The sequence below is a fragment of the Rhododendron vialii genome, chromosome 4a (assembly GCF_030253575.1).
Source record: "Rhododendron vialii isolate Sample 1 chromosome 4a, ASM3025357v1".
In the NCBI taxonomy this organism is placed as follows: domain Eukaryota; kingdom Viridiplantae; phylum Streptophyta; class Magnoliopsida; order Ericales; family Ericaceae; genus Rhododendron; species Rhododendron vialii.
Window position 1 is genome coordinate 16205082 of NC_080560.1, and position 19780 is coordinate 16224861.

At 41.6% G+C, this 19780-nt stretch overlaps 4 protein-coding genes across 4 annotated transcripts; all 4 read right to left on the reverse strand.

Moving 5' to 3' along the window:
- Positions 1 to 506: 506 nt before the first annotated feature.
- LOC131323737 (UPF0481 protein At3g47200-like) lies at positions 507 to 1786 on the reverse strand. Its single transcript, XM_058355582.1, has 2 exons — positions 1343 to 1786; positions 507 to 1300 (listed from the first exon to the last, which is right to left on the reverse strand). Exons 1-2 carry the CDS (start codon positions 1741 to 1743, stop codon positions 595 to 597), a joined length of 1107 nt encoding a protein of 368 aa, XP_058211565.1. The 5' UTR covers positions 1744 to 1786; the 3' UTR covers positions 507 to 594.
- Positions 1787 to 11142: 9356 nt separating this feature from the next.
- On the reverse strand, positions 11143 to 11951 carry LOC131323739 (uncharacterized). The gene is made up of 2 exons (XM_058355583.1): positions 11208 to 11951; positions 11143 to 11148 (listed from the first exon to the last, which is right to left on the reverse strand). The coding sequence occupies exons 1-2, from the start codon at positions 11949 to 11951 to the stop codon at positions 11143 to 11145; spliced, it is 750 nt and encodes a 249-aa protein (XP_058211566.1).
- A 2440-nt stretch (positions 11952 to 14391) lies between these two features.
- LOC131321808 (UPF0481 protein At3g47200-like) lies at positions 14392 to 16577 on the reverse strand. Its single transcript, XM_058352762.1, has one exon. The coding sequence runs from the start codon at positions 16289 to 16291 to the stop codon at positions 14804 to 14806; it is 1488 nt and encodes a 495-aa protein (XP_058208745.1). The 5' UTR covers positions 16292 to 16577; the 3' UTR covers positions 14392 to 14803.
- A 1589-nt stretch (positions 16578 to 18166) lies between these two features.
- On the reverse strand, positions 18167 to 19640 carry LOC131321810 (uncharacterized). Its single transcript, XM_058352763.1, has 2 exons — positions 18793 to 19640; positions 18167 to 18493 (listed from the first exon to the last, which is right to left on the reverse strand). Exons 1-2 carry the CDS (start codon positions 19379 to 19381, stop codon positions 18459 to 18461), a joined length of 624 nt encoding a protein of 207 aa, XP_058208746.1. The 5' UTR covers positions 19382 to 19640; the 3' UTR covers positions 18167 to 18458.
- Positions 19641 to 19780: the final 140 nt, after the last annotated feature.

Sequence of the window (19780 nt, forward strand, 5' to 3'; positions counted from 1 at the left end):
TATAGATGACGCAGCGGAATTCACAAAGAGACTAGTTGCGTACTAATCTAAACGAGATAAATGTTGGAGTCCACGAACAAGTTCTTGAATCCACAAGAAGAAAAACAAAAGTCTAAATATTATTGATGGAAAAACTAATAATTGAATAGGTTATAGTCTTTTTTATAAAACCCTAGCCCTAGAAATCCTACTGGAAAAAAAATTCTAAATAATGCCAAAACAAGTGACATTAAAGAAAAAGATATTTTCTAATTAATTAAAATAAAATCTTAATTCTTGTAGACCAAAAATCCTAATAAAGGTAGAAATCAAAATCAAACCGAATATGAAAAACTAATAATTCTTGCCTATACAGAAATATTTCTGGTAAAAATCTTATTCTAAAATAATAACAATAAAATATAAAAACTCCGTGTTTTTTCCTATCTCAACAGATCTCTTGGCATCACAGTAATCTCAGATGTTCTACTCTTGAAGCATTTCAGCTAAAACAAAGATCACACAAATCAAACAACTTTCTGGAATTAAGAAAGATGAGGAGATGGAAAAGAATGCAGCTGTATTTGGTATTTTATGATACGGCCAGATGGAATTCTAGCCTTTACCGGGAGAGGGGAAGACGGTGAAATATGTCTGAATAAAGCTCAAGAAAAGAACAACCACTGCGTAGAAGACAGCGATGGTGGTCCAGGGGTTCCTAAAATAGTCGTGCTTCACTTCACTAACCCAAGTTGCTATCTGGTTCCTCCTGACGCGTCTATGGTATTTTTCAATACCAGACTCAACTTGCAGATAAGCATGAGGGCTAGGAGCCAATTTAATACTTGTATCTTGGAAAAGATCCGCTACGTCCTTGTCACTCCCGAGGTAGTTCATGACTATACCCTTAGACCGCAACTCCTTCACGTCCTCATCTTGATCGATGATCGAATCCCTGAGGCATATGTAAGATGTCACCCCGAGGTCATTGGCATAATCGGGGCATGCCTCATAGGCCGCCAAGTTCGAGAGCATAGACTTTGTTGTGTCGTCGACGATTATTCTTGGAAGAGTCAGAATCCCTAAAGTGCATTTAGACTTGAACTCTATATCTGTGAACTGATAAGTCCTGCTAGGCTTGCTGTGGATCCCAACAGTCTTGAAGTCCTTTGCTGAGCGACGAGAGTACCAATTACTGCTTATGACACACCCAATTCCAAAATCTTTTGGAACTATGAATTGCCTTCGAACAAGTTCAAGAAGGTGAACGGGTTCATCATCATCTTTATCCTTCCCGTCTTGCGTTTGAACCTCGGGGTGGCTTTGCAATCCCCAAGTATGATGTCGAATGAAGTATTTTATTTATTCCATCAGCGCAACTGCTTTTGGTGGCTCTCCTCTTATGCGCTTAATGAAAGCGGTGATCATCTCTTCCCCTTGAGCAATTCCAAAACTCGCTCTCATTAAAACTCTGAGGGCTAGGAAAGGAAGTTGATTCTCTAGTAACAACAAGTCTCGACGCACCAAGGCTATTTGCTGGATTTTGTTCAAATCTTCTTCGTTCCCTTCCACAATGCTGCAAATATAGTTAAGGGTGAAGCAACCATCAAGGTACATCATACTAGTGAATTCCTCGTCATTCAACTTTTCTGTTAAGCCCTCAGCGTAGCACTTCCTCACATCACTGGCCACCTTGACCACCTTTTCATACAATTCATCAATATTCAATTTCCTTTTTGCAATATACTCTCGTACCATTGTCATTTTGGGCCTCTCAAGAGGTTGGAGCTTTGGTTTGCCATGGTGGTAGGGACCAATGGAAACCACCTCAGGAGCATATGATTCCTTGTTGGTTGAACGAGAAAACAAGGTAAAAGAAATGAAAGACCCCCGTTATGGGTACTCTATACATTAGTCTATATATAGTTGATTACATGAGCTAATTACAAGGAATGAATATCACTAATTGGTACAAATTGTGGAGCAAATCATGGGATTATGATTGGGGGAATCATGGGACTATGATTGAGGGAATCATAGGATTATGATTGACTTCCTTTACGCCCCCTCAAGCGAGATGGAACAGAGTGGAGGTTGAGCTTGCTGGCAAGGGACACAAAACGTTCGCAAGGGAGTCTTTTGGTAAAGATATCTGCTAGTTGCAATTCAGAAGGCACATACTGAATGCGTAAAGCCCCACGAGCACGTAATTCCCGTGTAAAGTGATAATCAATTTCAATATGACGGGTGCAAGCATGGAAGATGGGATTAGCAACCATGTGAACAGCGGAAATGCTATCACAAAAAACACAAGGTGGGGACCGCAGTGGGAGGCCAAGTTCACGGAAGAGATAACCAAGCCAGCGTAGTTCAGCAGTGGTGGCGGCTAGAGCTCGATACTCCGCTTCGGTACTTGATCGAGAGACAGTGGATTGTTTCTTTGCGGTCCATGTGAGTAGATTCGGACCAAGAAAAATACATGCACCTGTGGTAGAGCGTCGATCATCGAGAGACCCGGCCCAATCAGCGTCGGAAAAAGCTCGAAGGGTATTATCAGAAGAATAATGAAAGGAGAGGCCATGTTCAATGGTTCCTTTAATATAGCGATAGATCCGTTTGACGACTTGAAGGTGGGAGGTCGTAGGATGTTGCATAAACTGACATACCGCAAAGGCAATATCTGGTCGAGAAAGAGTAAAATATTGCAGACCACCGACCATACTACGATAAATAGTGGGATCATCCAGAAGGTCACCATCATGTTGCGATAACTTCGAGTTGGAGGGAAGCGGTGTAAAGCAAGGTTTGCAAGACACCATATTAAATTTAGATAGGAGGTCAGTGGCATATCGAGATTGTGAGAGATAGAGTATGTTATTGGTGCGATTGATTTCCATGCCAAGAAAGAAACCAAGTTCACTCAACCGGCGGCTATCAAAAACTGAACATAAGACTTCAATGAAGTCATTTACAGCAGTCTTATCGCTGCCAGTCACAATCAAATCATCAACATATACCAATACAAAAAGGGAATGAGTTGATGAGTGTCGAATGAAGAGAGAAGCATCTGATTGGCTATTAAAGAAGCCATTATCGAGCAAGAAGGAGTGCAGGCGATGAAACCATGCGCGAGGGGCTTGTTTAAGCCCATAAAGAGCCCGGTGAAGTTTACAAACAAAGTGAGGGCGAAAAGGATCAGTGAAACCTGGGGGTTGTTTCATGTAAACTTCTTCTTGGAGAATCCCATTGAGAAATGCATTACGAACATCAAGTTGTTGTAGAGTCCATCTACGCGAGACAGCCATGGCAAGAATAGTGCGAATCGTGGATGGTTTCACAACGGGGCTAAATGTCTCATCATAATCTAAACCTTCCTATTGATTATATCCTTTGGCCACCAGACGTGCTTTATGCCGTTCAATAGATCCATCAGCATTGCGCTTGATTTTAAAAACCCATCGACAACCCACTATATTCATTGAAGAAGTAGCAGGGACAAGAGACCATGTGTGGTTGCAGAGGAGAGCATTGTATTCTTCTTGCATGGCATGTCGCCAATGAGGAAATTTAGAGGCTTGAGTATAAGAGGTGGGTTCAAGAGTTAAAGGATTTTTAAGGTCAACGGTTAAAGCATGGGGCAAAGGATGTGGAGATGAGCCATAGACAAGTGTGTTAATACTTTTAAAATTCTTTAGTGGAGGAGAGGAGTTGGGAGTGATTGATTGGGATGGGGTAGATGGGCTAGACGACAAAGGAGTCGTTGGTATTTGAGGAGTGGGCGAGGTGGGATTTCCATTAGGAGAAGGGGTGGTATGAGGAGAGAGCGGCTGATTAGAAGTAGGAACCTGCTGTGGGGATGAGTCTAATGGTGGAGTATCAGGCGGAGGGTGTGGGAGGGTGGAGTCAAGAGACGAAAAGACTGGTTGTAAGAAGACTGGTCGGGGAGGTTTTGGTGGTGGAGACACTGAAAAACATCGAGTGTCCATGCACGGAAAATTAGATTCATCAAAAATAACATTCCGCGAGACATAGACACGTCCTGTTGCAAGGTCCATGCACCTGTATCCTTTGTGATTGCTTTCGTAGCCAAAAAAAACACATTTGGCAAACTTGGGTAATAATTTGTGTTTATTATAAGGTACCAAATGGGGAAAAAATGCACAACCAAATACTTTAAGAAAACGGTAGTCGGGTGGCCGTTGCAGCAACTTTTCATATGGCGAGAGATACTGAAGTTGTGCCATGGGTAGCCGATTTATAAGAAACACGGCAGTCGAGAATGCCTCCAACTAAAAACTAGACGGTAAATGAGACTGAGAAAGTAAACAAAGACCCATTTCGACAATGTGCCGATGCTTGCGTTCGACCACGCCATTTTGTTGTGGTGTGTGGGGGCAAGAAATCTGGTGGGCAATGCCATGTTGACAAAGATATAAGGTGAAGGGCTTGCTGGTGAATTCACCACCTCCGTCAGTTCGAACCCTTTTAATGCTGTGAACTGGAAAGAGCATCAGATTTTCCACCATTTTCTTGAACATGGTGAAAGTGGAAAGAGCATCAGATTTCCGTACAAGAGGATAAATCCATACATAGCGAGTACAATCATCCACAATAGAGAGATAATAACGATAACCAGAATGTGAAATGATCGGAGCAGGACCCCATAAATCCATATGTAAGAGATCAAGTGGGTTTTTAGCATTAAAATTCCGAGCCAAAAATGGTTGTCTACATGACTTGCCCAATGGGCAGATGTGACAAACTTTATTAGGATTAATCTTGCCAACAACAGGTAATTTAAATTTTTGATGTAGCACACGAAAAACTCCATGAGAGGTATGACCAAGACGAGCATGCCACACATCTTGATTCGTCTTTTCACCATAAAAGACTAAACGACCAGAAATAGATGGATTGGCATGGATATGATATAAGCCGGCGGAGCTACTGCCACGAAGAAGAATCTGCCCAGTCTTGTCCTTCACACGAAAACCATTACAATCCATCTCAAAATAACAGTTATTATCGTGAGAAAAACGTCGAATGGATAAGAGATTTTTTCTAATGGCAGGTACACACAAAACTCCATTTAGCGACAAAGATTTGGCAGGAGTACGTAGAACAGCTTGCCCAATATGAGAAATAGGCAATTGTGATCCATTACCAATTACAATAGAATCAGTACCTGAATATGGTTCAGCATTTGAGAGATTAGAAGTGGATGAGGTCATGTGATGTGTTGCTCCAGAATCCAAGCACCAATTTGGATTAGAAAGATCAGAAGCCGACAAGGTTCCACTTGTTGTAGACTCGGCCGCGTAAGCAAAGTTCCCACGGTCGGGGCAAACTTTTGCAATATGACCTTGCTGGTTACAGATTTGGCAAAGTGGAGAGAAATGGAATGGAGTAGGTAGAAGTGGAGGACGATTATCAGGTGCGAGAGGTGTAGAAGGTGGATGCCGATTATCTCCAGAGTGATACCTGTTGCCCCCTTTTCCACTACGCCCCCCACGACCTCAGTTATTATTATGGTGGAAATTTTGGTGCGGCTGGTTATTGTTGTGGTGGAAATTTTGGTGCAGCTGGTTATTGTTATGACGGGAATTTTGGACCAGCTTATGGGTAGAAGATGGTTGATTTTGGGGAAGGCGAGTAGCAGCAAGGGCGGCTCCAGTGGATAAAGATAGAGATGTCATCCTTTTAAGAAGGTGTTCCTCTTGAAGAAGAAGATCATAGAAGTCGTCAAAGGTATTTGTGGGGCGAAGATGGAGAGACGTGATGAACTCCTTGTATTCACCACCAAGAGCATCAATGATATAGTCAATAAGTTCAGAATCTGAGATGGGTGATCCTGCCGCAACAAGAGAGTCAGCGATAGATTTGGCTTGTAGTAGGAAATCTCCAATAGGTTTCTCCGCATCCATCTTTAAATTGCGGATTTGATCACGGAGAGTACGGATATGAATTTTGGATAGAGGAGAAAGCCTCTTTTCCAGAAGGGTCCATGCTTCATAAGCCGTTGAGCAAGAGAGGAGCAGCGTTTGAATCGAGGGTGAAGACGTGGCTTTGATCCAACTAAGAACGAGTTTGTCCTTAGAGTATGCTGGATTTACAGAACCATCTTCAAGTCTCTTGAGAGGAGCAGTTGTTTGGCTAGAAACAACATCCTTGAGATCGTGTAAATCCAATATATCCTCAAACTGTGAACGCCAGCACAAATAGTTATTTCGGTCCATTTGAGTGTTGAAGTGATGAGATATGTTGAAGGAGATAGGGAGAGAGAGGTTATTAGAGGAGGAGGCAGGAGATGATTTGGAAGCTGGAGTTAACTCGCTAGTCATGATTGATCGTCACGAGCTTTGATACCATGAACGAGAAAACAAGGTAAAAGAAATGAAAGACCCCCGTTATGGGTACTCTATACATTAGTCCATATATAGTTGATTACATGAGCTAATTACAAGGAATGAATATCACTAATTGGTACAAATTGTGGAGCAAATCATGGGATTATGATTGGGGGAATCATGGGACTATGATTGAGGGAATCATAGGATTATGATTGACTTCCTTTAGGTTTCAACCTCCCGAAGATATGGTTGAACTGGTTGTATCTTAGGCTTCAGCAAACCGGAGAGCGGATACTTGGTTCCCTCATCCATAATGGACTTTAGCCACTTCTTGGATCTGTGTTCTTCGATCTCAGTGGTTACTGATCCATCCATAGAAACAGCAACAGCAGGAAGTTGACTGCTGCTGCTCCCCTCCATAGCTTATTCTCTGGGCAGCTTTGTTGGTATAAACCAAACGACTGCAACTATCTGCCTATGTGCCTAATACGTACTATGCTATGGAAACTCTTTTGGATTAAAAGATAGCTTGGTGGTTGGAAAAAAAGTATCTTCTTTTCTTATTTTTCAATCCAAGTGTTGGATGCATTTTTCTAACAAATTCTGTGAGAATAATAGGTAGAATAAAGCATTTTGCAAGTTTCAAACGCATATACTTCAGTGCAGATTACACTCCAACCACATATTCTTGTTTGGACCTTTATAAGGTTGGTGATTTTTTCTCCAGTTTCCGTATTCCGGTGAAAGAATGTATTTTTTACATATTCAGTAACATGAGTTGCTGACGGGAATGCTTGAGGATTCTTTACTGCCTTCCTAAGCAAGGTCTAAAACAAAGACAGGATTCAGCTCCAATTTCCATTCCCAGCTATTACAAAACATACTAAGAAGGAGACGTTGGTTGCTAAAATGGTTCTCTCCCTTCTTATGTATGGAGATCCCTTCAGTTATTAATATATATAAGACAAGAATACATTGTGTTATGCTTTACAAGGAAAATAGCAAAAATCAAGAGAACTATACAAGGAAAATACAGTAGAGCAAATCACTAAGTTAATGCTAGAAATCAGCAATCTGTCAAGGCAAATCTTCGAGATCTTCTCTGAAATCTTTCCATGTTTAATACTCCCCCTCAAGGTGGAGCGTGTATGTGAGTCACGCCCAGCTTGCTAGTGAGACGACTGAAAGGGTCCTTTCCCAACGGTTTGGTAAATAAGTCAGCAATTTGGTCAGTTGATCGGATATAACAAGGAGAGATCAACTTTCATTGTACTTACAAAGTGGCAATCGAGCTCGATATGCTTCGTACGCTCATGAAATACGGGGTTCTCAGCAATGTGAATGGCGGCTCGATTGTCACAATAGAGATTGATAGGCGATGAGTGCGGAATCCCAAGATCATTCATGAGATAAGTTAACCATTGAAGTTCGGAGGTGAGGGTTGCCATGGCACGATATTCAGCTTCAGCGGAAGAGCGCGAAATAGTAGTTTGCTTCTTGGTTTTCCATGAGATTGGACTTGAGCCTAGAAGAATGCAAAAACCTGTCGTAGAGCGACGAGTTGTGGGACAACCAGCCCAATCAGAATCACAAAAACCGCTGATATTGAGTGAGCTAGTTGAAGATAATAGAATTCCTTTTCCGGGAGAACCTTTGAGGTAACGAAGAACACGAGTAGCAGCATCCATGTGTGAGGTGCGAGGGTCTTGCATAAATTGACTGAGATCATGGACTGAATATGCAATGTCTGGCCTAGTGACTGTAAGATAGATGAGACGTCCAACAAGGCGACGATAGGTGGACGGATCAGATAAGGGAACACCGTCAATTGGCGTTAAACGAAGATGTTGTTCCATAGGAAAATCAGAAGGTTTGGCACCTAGTAAACCTGCATCTTGGAGAATATCTAGCGTGTATTTGCGCTGAGATAAGAATAATCCTTTTTGTGATTGGGCTACCTCAATCCCAAGGAAGTACTTGAGTCGGCCAAGGTCTTTGATGAATAAATTCTTCGCTAAATAATCTTTGAGGTGCTGAATCGCTGTGAGATCATTGCCTATGACTATAATATCATCAACGTATACCAAAACAAAGGTGGAAGACTGTCCACTAATACGAGTAAACAAGGAATAATCTGCTCGTGATTGGGAAAAACCAGCTTGTTGAATAATTTGAGAGAACTTGGCGAACCACTGGCGAGAAGCCTGTTTCAAACCATATAAAGACCTATGTAACTTGCAAACTTAAGTCTCCCCCTGTTGAGCAAACCCAGGTGGAAGGGTCATATACACTTCTTCATTTAGATCACCATGAAGAAATGCATTGTTAACGTCAAGTTGATGAAGCAACCAATGTTTTATAGAAGCAATTGATAAGAGAGCACGAACAGTAACAAGTTTTGCTACAGGCGCAAAGGTATCGTGGTAATCAAGACCTTGAACTTGTGTAAATCCCTTCGCAACTAGGCGAGCTTTGTAGCGGTCAATGGTGCCATCAGATTGAAACTTGACCTTATAAACCCATTTACACCCGATAGGTTTTTTGTTGGGTGGTAAATGAGTCAGACTTCAGGTATGGTTCTTTTCGAGTGCATCGATTTCTGCAGCCATGGCTTCACGCCATTATGGAAGTTTAACTGCTTGGGAGAAGGACTTTGGCTCTTCAGTGGAGGTAAGGGAAGATAGAAAGGCTCGATGATTAGTAGAAAAATTGTGTGTAAGAAATGTATTGTTCAAGAGGATAGAGAATACCTGGCCGTTGCGAAGACGTAGGAGTTGGGAGTGTAACATTAGCAACTGTAGAACAATGGAAATCCTTGAGATAAGATGGTTTTCGTCGCTCACGAGGAGGACGATTGGTATGACTGGTGTCACGGGAATTGTCAATGCTCAAGGAATTATCAGCAACATGAGGCATGGTGGTAGGTTCAGTTGTGGCTGCTGGAACTGAGGGAGATGGATGAGTCTGGACCTCAATAGGTTCATTTTGGATAGGTTGGTGGCGGCGTTGGTAAATTTGGGTGATGGGTGGTCTGCCCGGGCGAATCAGATTTGGTTCTAGTAAAGAGATGGGCTGAGTTGGTGCATAATCAAATTGTGGATGATCCTCGATGGGTAAAGGAATGACCACTGGTGAAGTGTAGTCTGATGAAATATCTTTGAAGGGAAAAATTGTTTCATGAAATGCAACATCTCTTGACACATATATGCTTTTTGTTTTGATATCAAAAATCCGGTAACCTTTTTGGGCATAAGGATATCCAACAAAAACTCCGGGCTTTCCACGTTGGTCAAATTTGTGTTTTATGTGAGCATTGTGAGCAAAAACCAGACAACCAAATACACGAAGATGTGAATAGGAAGCGGGGGTGCAAAATAGTACTTCATAGGGTGATTTGTTCTGAAGTAAGGGTGTAGGGATTCTGTTGATTAAATAAGCTGCAGTGAGAATACATTCTCCCCAAAAATAAAGGGGCAAGTTGGCTTGAAATCATAATGCTCGAGCAACATCTAAGAGGTGACGATGTTTGCGTTCAACAACACCATTTTGTTGAGGTGTAGAGACACAACTACGCTGGTGAATAATCCCATTTTCAGAAAAAAAATGTTGCATTTCATTGGATAAAAACTCACTGCCATTGTCAGATCGAATTTGTTGAATCTCTGGGAGAAACTCCTCACCTTGACCAGAAAATATATGTTTAATTTGACAATGATATTGGGTTTTTACGGTGGAAAAAAAAGATTACAAATGATATTTCATATCAGACTTGAAACGCATAAGGTATATCCACGTGCAACGTGAAAAATCATCCACAATGGTAAGAAAGAATCGCGCACCACTCATGGATGGTTTGGAGAAACTACCCCAAATGTCAACATGGATTAATTGAAAAGGTTTATTTGTAGAAATGGAACTATGAGGAAAACATAATCTGGTTTGCTTTGCTTGTGGACAAATGTCACAAACATGCAGAGGGGAATAAGAAATAGAGGAAACATTCTTTGCTAGTTCAGACATTCGGTGATGGGAAGGGTGCCCAAGCCACCAATGCCAGATGTCAATGGTAGGTGTTCCAGTAACTAGGTTTGCGGAAGATGCTTGAAGATAGTAGAGATTGCCATGTACACTACCCAATCCAATCGTCCTCTTCGCGGACAGGTCCTGAAAAATACATCGATCACGCAAGAAAACAACTGAGTACTGATGGGAATTGGTGAGCTGACTCACAGATAATAGATTGAATTTAAAAGATGGAATATAGAAAACATTATCAAGTTGCAAATCTGGTGAAAGAACCACAGTTCCAATGTGGGTGATTTTTGCATCAGAGCCATCAGGCAATTGAACAAAAGATGGATTAGGGCAAGGTTTATAAGATGAGAATAGTGATAGGGAAGAACACATGTGGTTGCTAGCACCTGTATCGATAATCCAAGCAGAAAATGATGGAGCAGAAAGAGCTATACCTGCTAAGTTAGCATTGAAATCTGTGCTACCTGATGAGAGCATGGCCAAAATTTTGTTGTACTGTTCTTGTGTAACCATAGGAGCAGTGACCATTGCTCGATCATTAGCCCGAGAAGGTCCTGAAGAAAGAGAGTTCGAATGGCCCTGATTTCTGCGAGAATTCCTTGGTTTATCAGTTGGATAACCATGCAGTTTATAGCAGGTGTCTATATTATGATTGTCCAAATCACAGTAATCACAATGCATTCGTGATTTTCCTGTCCGATGATTGTCTGCACCGCTATTGCGCTGATTGGAATATGCATTTTGACGGTTCGATGGATGGTTTTGATGAGGAGCCCTGTTATTGCTGCTAAAATTAGCACGGTTTTGGATAGGCACATACTTATTTTCTGCACTATTTGTAACAGCTGAGTTCACTGCAAGAGCAGCAGCTTCTGGAGTAGTGATGGATGGTCTTGAAGAATGTATCTCTTGTTGCTTCTCCTCTTGTAGCACTAAGGCATATATCTTGGTGGCATTTGGAAATGGATCCATTAGTAGGATCTGACTTCGAAGACCGGAATAACGCCCATGAAGGCCTTGAAGAAATTCCATCCCACGATCTTGCTGTTGGAGGGCTGCATTAGCTTTCCCATGGCCACAAGTGCAAGGCATCAAAGTAGAAAGGGAATTGAGTTCATCCCATAACGCTTTCATCTTTGTAAAATATGTGGAGATTGACGAGTCTTCTTGTGTGGTGTTAGCAATAGATTGCTTCAGTTGATAGATTTTCGACGCGTTAGTCTGGGTGAATCGATCACGTAGATCGATCCATATTTCCCTTGCAGTTTGTGCGTATAGAATACTAACACGGATCTCACTTTCTGTGGAGTTGAGGATCCATGAACTGACAAGGTCATTACAGCACTCCCATTGACGTAGTTGGGTGGTTTCCTTGGGCTCTTCGATTGAACCGTCGACAAAGCCAAGTTTATTTTTAGCGCGAAGCGCCATGGTCATTGCACGAAGCCATGTTCCGTAGTTATCTCCAGAAAGAAGTGGAGAAACTAAAACGGCAGTAGGGTTGTCTGAATGGTGTATGAAGTATGGGTCATCAGATCCTAGTACATCAACCGAACTAGGATCCTTATCTTTCTCTTTGTCTGCCATGGCTATAGAGTCAAGATCTTTCACTGCTTTGATACCATATTACAAAACATACTAAGAAGGAGACATTGGTTGCTAAAATGGTTCTCTCCCTTCTTATGTATGGAGATCCCTTCAGTTATTAATATATATAAGACAATAATACATTGTGTTATGCTTTACAAGGAAAATAGCATAAATCAAGAGAACTATACAAGGAAAATACAGTAGAGCAAATCACTAAGTTAATGCTAGAAATCAGCAATCTGTCAAGGCAAATCTTCGAGATCTTCTCTGAGATCTTTCCATGTTTAATACCAGCTTACAATACAACAAAGCTTCTTCAATCCTCCCTCTTATAAATCCTGAAAAGGTACTCATTCCCCCGCACTTTGGGGAGTTCATAAACCAGGCTTAAATTACAAATCGTAGGGAAGCATCAAGAAATTTTAATTTGAATTCTCACACTCATTTCGATTCTGTCTGTATCATATTCCGAAGTAAATACCAATGTTGTTATCCTACTCTGTCCAATGCGTTGCTCAAGAGAATACTTGAGGATTCTTCACTGCCTTGTTAAGACAGGTCTAAAACAAAGATTACATTCAACTTAATTTGCCATACCTAACTTAAAGCACAACAAAGATAATTCAACAGAGCTGAAACATGGAAAGGAAATGGGTCTTCCACACTCTGGGGAGTTCTTTTGTTAAATTAACAGCCTTTGGAGGCAATATATTAGTAGTATAGATGAACAAATAAGAGAAGTATGCAAACTGTTAACTGTATTTTAAGAATGCTTTCAAGCGATAATCTATTACGAGTCCAAAAATTGCTCCATTAACTTTATAGGAGTAACTACTATCAATTAAAAAGGAAAACAAAACAACCCACTATACTAGGTTGACAAGAAAAAGAAAAGGCAATCCTTAGTTATATATTAATGGAACAATCTGGAGATATCGGCAACTTGGACAATCTGGTCTTTCTCTTGGTGCGGCAGAGAGTAACAGAGTGGCTCATCGGCTAGCAACTCGTTGGAAGCCGCATTCGTCTGCCATTGCAAGTTCTCTTGTGAGTCTAGATCTTAGTAATATAATCCTCCACTAGAGCCTGCCGATCTTGCGAATTTTATTACTTTGGTATATCTGCAATATTTAGAGAAAGTTAAAGCTGTCCCATCATTCTTTTCTTTTCTTTTCTTTTTTGTTGGAGTTTGTCTTGATTGTGAAGTATCTTTTCTCCTTTGTACGAAAGTGAGAAGCATGTTTCACACACCTAACTTGTAAACAACCAAAAATTGAACTGTAGACACATAAATCACATGAGAATCTTCTTTTTTGGTTAGGGGAGGAAGGGAAAAGAAATGGAAATAAAGATCAGTTTAAGACCCTTCATTTTCCCTGTAGAAGTTTTGCACTTTATTCTCGACTCTTACTATTGTTTGTAAGGTAAAGTGTCCCTGTGGAGGCTTCGGTAATCGTCTCGGTAATATAACCGGACCACCATCAACCGAGGCCTCATATTGACATGGGCCTGTGTATATCTTTCTATTTACTCGCTCGGAGTCAAGTCTCCTGTTTACACTTCGGCTAGTTACCGAGGTGTACATTCCGCTTGGGACTTTTGGCAGAATGCAGCATAGCAGGAGGGGACCATGAGCGATACGTGGCGAAAAGGATCATCTGCCCATGTGCTTCGTAACCGTCTTATCCCGTGGCGTCATCTATGATGTCACCAAGGGCGGTTACCTAAGCGTGACCTCCACGCACTGGCTTGGAGCCCAAGTTAACCTAGGTCTATAAATACAAAGGGATATTCATCTTTGAGAGGTATGCCATCTTTCCTAACCCTAGACCTAAAAGCAACTCTCCTTACATTTAACTTGATCGTCGGAGGGTCACTAGGCTATTCCAGCCTTAGTGACTTGTTGCAGGTTCAGCGGCGGAGGAACAGAGCAGCGGAAGAGAAGTACTAGTTCAGGCCAAGGTCCCTCCTCCTAAATCGAACCCCTACAGTCCCAACCATCATCCTTGGTTGGGGAGGCTATGACAATGTCGTAACAGAGAAAGAACCAAAGAAGGTGTCCTAAAAATTGCTAGTCGGGTGGCAAGGAGTGCCAAGCGCCTAGGCCTGCTAGAATCGCCACCTAGAGATTCGTCGGTTTTCCATATTTTCAAAGTATATTTCTTTTCTTCTCCCAAGTACTTAATTTAATTTGGTTTGAACTTTGCTCATTGAACTTTAAGACATATAATAAAAGTAAAACATAGACATAATCCCAATTCACATTTAAAGGAGCCTTATTTTTCATGACATTCATTCACAAATATTCCAAAAGAACTAGTAAAATACTTATCAAAAAAAAAAAAAGAACAAGTAAAATAAAACACACAGCATTTAAGGAAAAAAAAAATTTCTAGAAGCCAGTACATCATAAATCACATATGTCAATTCCACACAATAAAACACAACTCTTTATTTATCAAACTCACACAATTACAGTACAAAATTACAATTCACTCTCATCTCACTCTCTCTCTCTCTCTCTCTCTCTCTCTCTCTCTCCCCCCCCCCCCCCCCCCCCCCCCCCCCACACTTTGCATAAATCATACACCCATATATTTAAACACACCAAGAAACCCCACACACATGTACCAGCTAGCACTCTCACTTCGTCCCTTTCTCTTGCACACTCACGCATCACCAATAATAATTAAGTTTTTTATTCCAACAGTATCTCTAAGTCTAAATAACAAAGGATCAGTTGGACGACCCAGTGCCCGACGAGTGTTGTGTCGCCTTCTCAGAAGTGTCCTTGCTTCTTAGACCATATCTTTACCATTTGAGGGACCATCACCTAAAAAAACCACCCTTTAATCCTTTGGGGGATGGGCTGTTAGGTAAGTCTGATATGCAGCCAGAACAGTCTGAGCGACACCCAAGGTGATGGCCAAAGTTGCAGCAGCAACTGCAATACAAGTCCAAGGGCTCCTAAAGTAACTATGATGCCACTCTGCTATCCAACTTTTCCAACTGATCCGATGGTGCTTCTCAATACCACTCTTAACTTGCAGATAAGCATGAGGGCTAGGAGCCAATTCAGTAGCTATATCATTGAAAAGATCCGCCACTTGCGTGTCACTCCCGAGGAAGTTCATGACTATGCCCTTAGACCGCAACTCCTTCACGTCCTCATCTTGATCGATGATTGAATCCATGAAGCATATGTAAGAGGTCACCCCCAGGTCATTGGCATTATCGGGGCATACTTCATAGGCCGCTAAGTTCAAAAGCATAGACTTTGTTGTGTCATCGATGATTATCTTTGGAAGAGTCAGAATCCCATAACTGAATTTAGGGTTGAACTCTATATCTGTGAACAGATGAGTCCTGCTAGGCTTGCAGTGGATCCCAACATTCTTGAAGTCCTTTGCTGAGCGACGAGAGTACCAACTACTGCTTATGACACACCCAATTCCAAAAGCTTTTGGATCTATGAATTGCCTTCGAACAAGTTCAAGAAGGTGAACTGGTTCGTCATCATCTTTGTCCTTCCTGTCTTGTATTTGAACCTCGGAGTGGCTTTTCAATCCCAAACTATGCTGTCGAATGAAGTATTTTATTTGTTCCAGCAGCGCAACTGCTTTTGAGGGCTCTCCCCTTATGCGCTTAATGAAAGCGGTGATCATCTTTTCCCCTTCAGCAATTCCAAAACTCGGTCTCATTAAAACTCTGAGGACTAGGAATGGTAGTTGATTCTCTAGTAACAACAAGTCTCTACGCACCAAGGCTATTTGCGGGATTTTCTTCAATTCTTCATGGTTCCCTTCTACAATGCTGCAAATGTAGTGAAGGATGAAGCAACCATCAAGGAACATCATGTGAGTGAATTCCTCGTCATTGAACCTTTCTGTTAAGCCCTCAGCATAGCACTTCCTCGCATCACTGGCCACCTTGACCACCTCTTCATAGAGTTCATGAATCTTTACTTGCCTTTTTTCGACATACAGTAGTACCATTGGTTTTTTGAGCCTCTCAATAGGTTGGAGCTCTGGTTTTCCATGATGGCAGGGACCAATGGAAACCACCTTGGGATCATATGATTTCTTGTTGGTTTCAACCTCACGAAGAAACGGTTGAACCGCTTGTATCTTAGGCTTCTGCAAACCGGAGTGCAGATACTTGTTTCCCTCCTCCATAATGGACTCCAGCCACTTATTGGAGCTATGTGAACAGCATGAGCTCTCACCAACCTCTTTGATCTCAATGCTTACTGAATCACAGTTATTATCAACAGCAGGACGTTGATTGCTGTTGCTCCTCTCAATAGCTTCTCTCGGACACATTCTCTGAGCAGCCATTGTTGGTATGTACGGAAAGACTGTGATTATCTGCCAATGTACATAATACTATACTCTGGATACTCTTGTGGATTAAAATGTAGCTTGGTGGTTGGAACAAAGTATCTTCTTTTCTTATTTCTGAAACCAAGTATTGGAAGCATTTTTCCAACCAAGTTTGTAAGAATAATAGGTAGAATAAAGCACTTTGCATCTTCACCATGCATATACTTGAGTAAGATTACACTCCAACCACAAATTCCTGTCTGGACCTTTACAAGGTTTGTGATTGTTTCTCCAGTTTCCATTTTCCAGTGAAGGGATATATAGTGGTTCTGCGGATAACCAATTAAACACCTAAAAAAACACCCCAAATTTCAATCTCATAGTTCCTGATCAAATTTTTATGATCCGAATCGTTCAATGTGTGCAGAATGTGATTTTAAAGGTGCCCACGATAAATTAGCAAATAATATGACCGGAAAATGTTTGTTTTGAGCAGTTTTTAATTGAACCGTTCATCAAATCTAAGCTAAAAACTGCTCAAATCAAGCCTTTTCCGGTCTTTTTTTTTTCGCTCATTTCAAGCGAGTACCCTTAAAATCACGTTCTGATCACATTGAGCGGCTTGGATCATTAAAATTTGATCAGGAACTATGAGGTGTTTTTTTAAGTGTCTAATTAGTTGTCCCCGAAACCGCCCTGATATATATATATATATTACATTTACTCATGAGTTGCTGACGGCACTGCTTGAGGATTATTCTTTACTCCCATCCTACGCAAAGTCTAGAACAAAGATGGATTCAGCTCCAATTTCCATTCCCAGCTTACAATACAACAAAGCTTCTTCTACCTCTTCTTTCGCTCTATGCTTTCGCTCCAATACTAATTATGCGGTCGCGTTCTCAATCCTTACCCTTGCGAATTTTAGAAGTTGGAGATATTTTTCAAAGACGCTTTCACACTCGCGCACGCGAATTGCGCTACTTAGATAAGAACCACCTTCGGCTACAAAGTGTTTTTCGATAACCCAATGTGTTTGACCAGCTTATGTACCGCATCGTCCACTGCAATTTTCGCCCATATTTATAATGTATTTGTATACCCAATGCATTAAGTTTGGGAAAAAAAATGTGTGAAACAATGGATTGCAACTCATTTGACACAATTATCGGAAATGTAATATATATATATATTACATTTGAGGGCTTTGGGTATGAACAAAGAGGATTATTTATCACAATTTTGAGGGCTTTGGGTATGAAAGGGAAAAATATTCTCAAAAAAAGTGACGTCCCGAGAGATAAAAAAAGTGTTTGTGTCGAGGTTAAAAAGGCGGTATCCACTGTGGCGGGGAGGATATCCCAAAAACACACAAGGGACGCCGCGGGGTTGAAATTTGTCACGGTTGACACGGGATGTCTGGGCATAGCAAAGACATCCAAAAACACGCAAGAATTTATAATTGGGGGTGCGACGAAAAAGACATTCATACGGGGAGGCATTTTTCAATGTTTGTGAGGGAGTGCGATTAATGAGATAAACTGCTGTTAAAATGCACTCACCCCAAAATTTGATGGGAAGGTGGGCTTGGAAGCGTAAGCAACGGGCCACATTTAAGATGTGACGATGTTTACGTTCAGCAACCCCATTTTGTTGAGGGGTATCAACACATGTTAACTCTTGTAAAATGCCATGGTCATGAAATAATTTTTGAACAGGACGGGATAAAAATTCAGAACCATTATCTGAACGAAAAAATTTAACTTTTGTGTTGAATTGTGTTTGGACCATGTTGATAAAAAATTGAATTTTGGAAAGGGCATCCGATTTGTAACGCAATAAATACACCCAAGTAGTACGCGTGCAATCATCAACTATAGTTAGAAAATAACGAGCCCCACAAGTAGAAGGAGTATGATAGCCACCCCAAATGTCAACAAAAATACGAGAAAAAGGGACGACACTTTTATTGAAATTTAATTGAAAAGGTAGTCTAGTATGTTTGCCACGCAAACAAGCATCACAAGGGGAATTTTTATTAGGGGAACGACAATGTAAAAAGGAAGGTAAGCTAGCAGAGGCTGGATGGCCTAATCTTTGGTGCCATAGGGTAGGGTCATCGGTTGGGGATGTGAGGGCAGCAGAGGAAGAAGTGCGGAGGTAGTATAAGCCATTGCGTGCCTCACCCGCTCCAATCACAGTCTTCGATTTGAGGTCCTGAAAGAGACAGAATTTAGGAAAGAAAAAAACAACACACTTAAGATCATGGCATAACTTTTGTACAGATAACAAATTAAAACGAAAACTAGGAACATGCGAGACATCAAAGAGGGTGATAGACGGGGTGACTATTATTTTTCCGATATGAGAGATGGCATGAGTGGATCCAGAAGCAGAACGAACTGGCAAAATATTATTAGTAGCTGTATAAGAAGTAAAAAGTGATAAGTGAGGCGTCACGTGAGAGGACGCACCGCTATCAATAATCCAATCATTTGAAAATAAATGGGTGTTACCAGTGAAAAAAGCAGATGGATTATCGTAAAAGCCATAGGCTTGGGACGCCTCGGCGGGGCTCAAGCGTGGAGTGAAATCCATGTCCGGTGTTTGCGCTGCATAATTGGACTGGGCAGAGGATTGGTTGGGGAGGCGATTGAAGAACCATTCTGGATACCCAATAAGTTTAAAACAGCCCGACTTATAATGACCTGCACGGTTGCAATGAGTGCAGTGAGCGTTCGGGTCTTTGTTGGGTCGGGATGAAGTATCAGGCTGAGCATGGTGCAGTTGGCGTGGTGGATTGGCAGGCGAAGGGAATTGTTGTGGTTGCCGTCGGGATGGAGACTGCTGTGGTGGCGGAAAAAAACGTGGCCCTGGTGGATTTCGGTGTTGTCCACTGTTGATTTTGGGTTGATTGTGTTGAATTTGGAACCTGTGACTCACCATGGCCGAGTCTTCTTGAATGGGCTGAGTGGTGATGATAGGTTGTGGATTTTTGGTGTGTTCTTCCGCGATTAACAAGCCATGAACCTTTCCAAGGTCGGGAAGCGGATCCATGGCGAGAATCTGAGTACGAAGAACATGATACGGTTCGTTGACTCCCATCAAAAGCTGGTATACACGCTTATTCGACACCCTTTTTTGCCAAGCTGTGGCGGTACCACATGTGCATTCCGGAAGTGGATCAATCCCATCGAGTTGATTCCAAAGCGTTTTGAAGGCATTATAATAATTGGTAATATCAAGATTACCTTGTTGAAGATGAGTGGTCTCTCTTTGAATTTTAAAAACGGTAGCATTATTCCCTTGAGTGAATCTGGATTCAAGATCACGCCATAGTTCATACGGCGTGCGGCAACTGGTTAGGCTTGGAGTAATTGTGTTGCTGATGCTGTTCAACAACCATGAGAGAACCATCGTGGAAACTCGTTTCCACAGGGGTTGAATATCGGGATCTGTGGGGCAAGGTAGGGTGTTATCAATGAAACCCAGTTTATTTTTGGC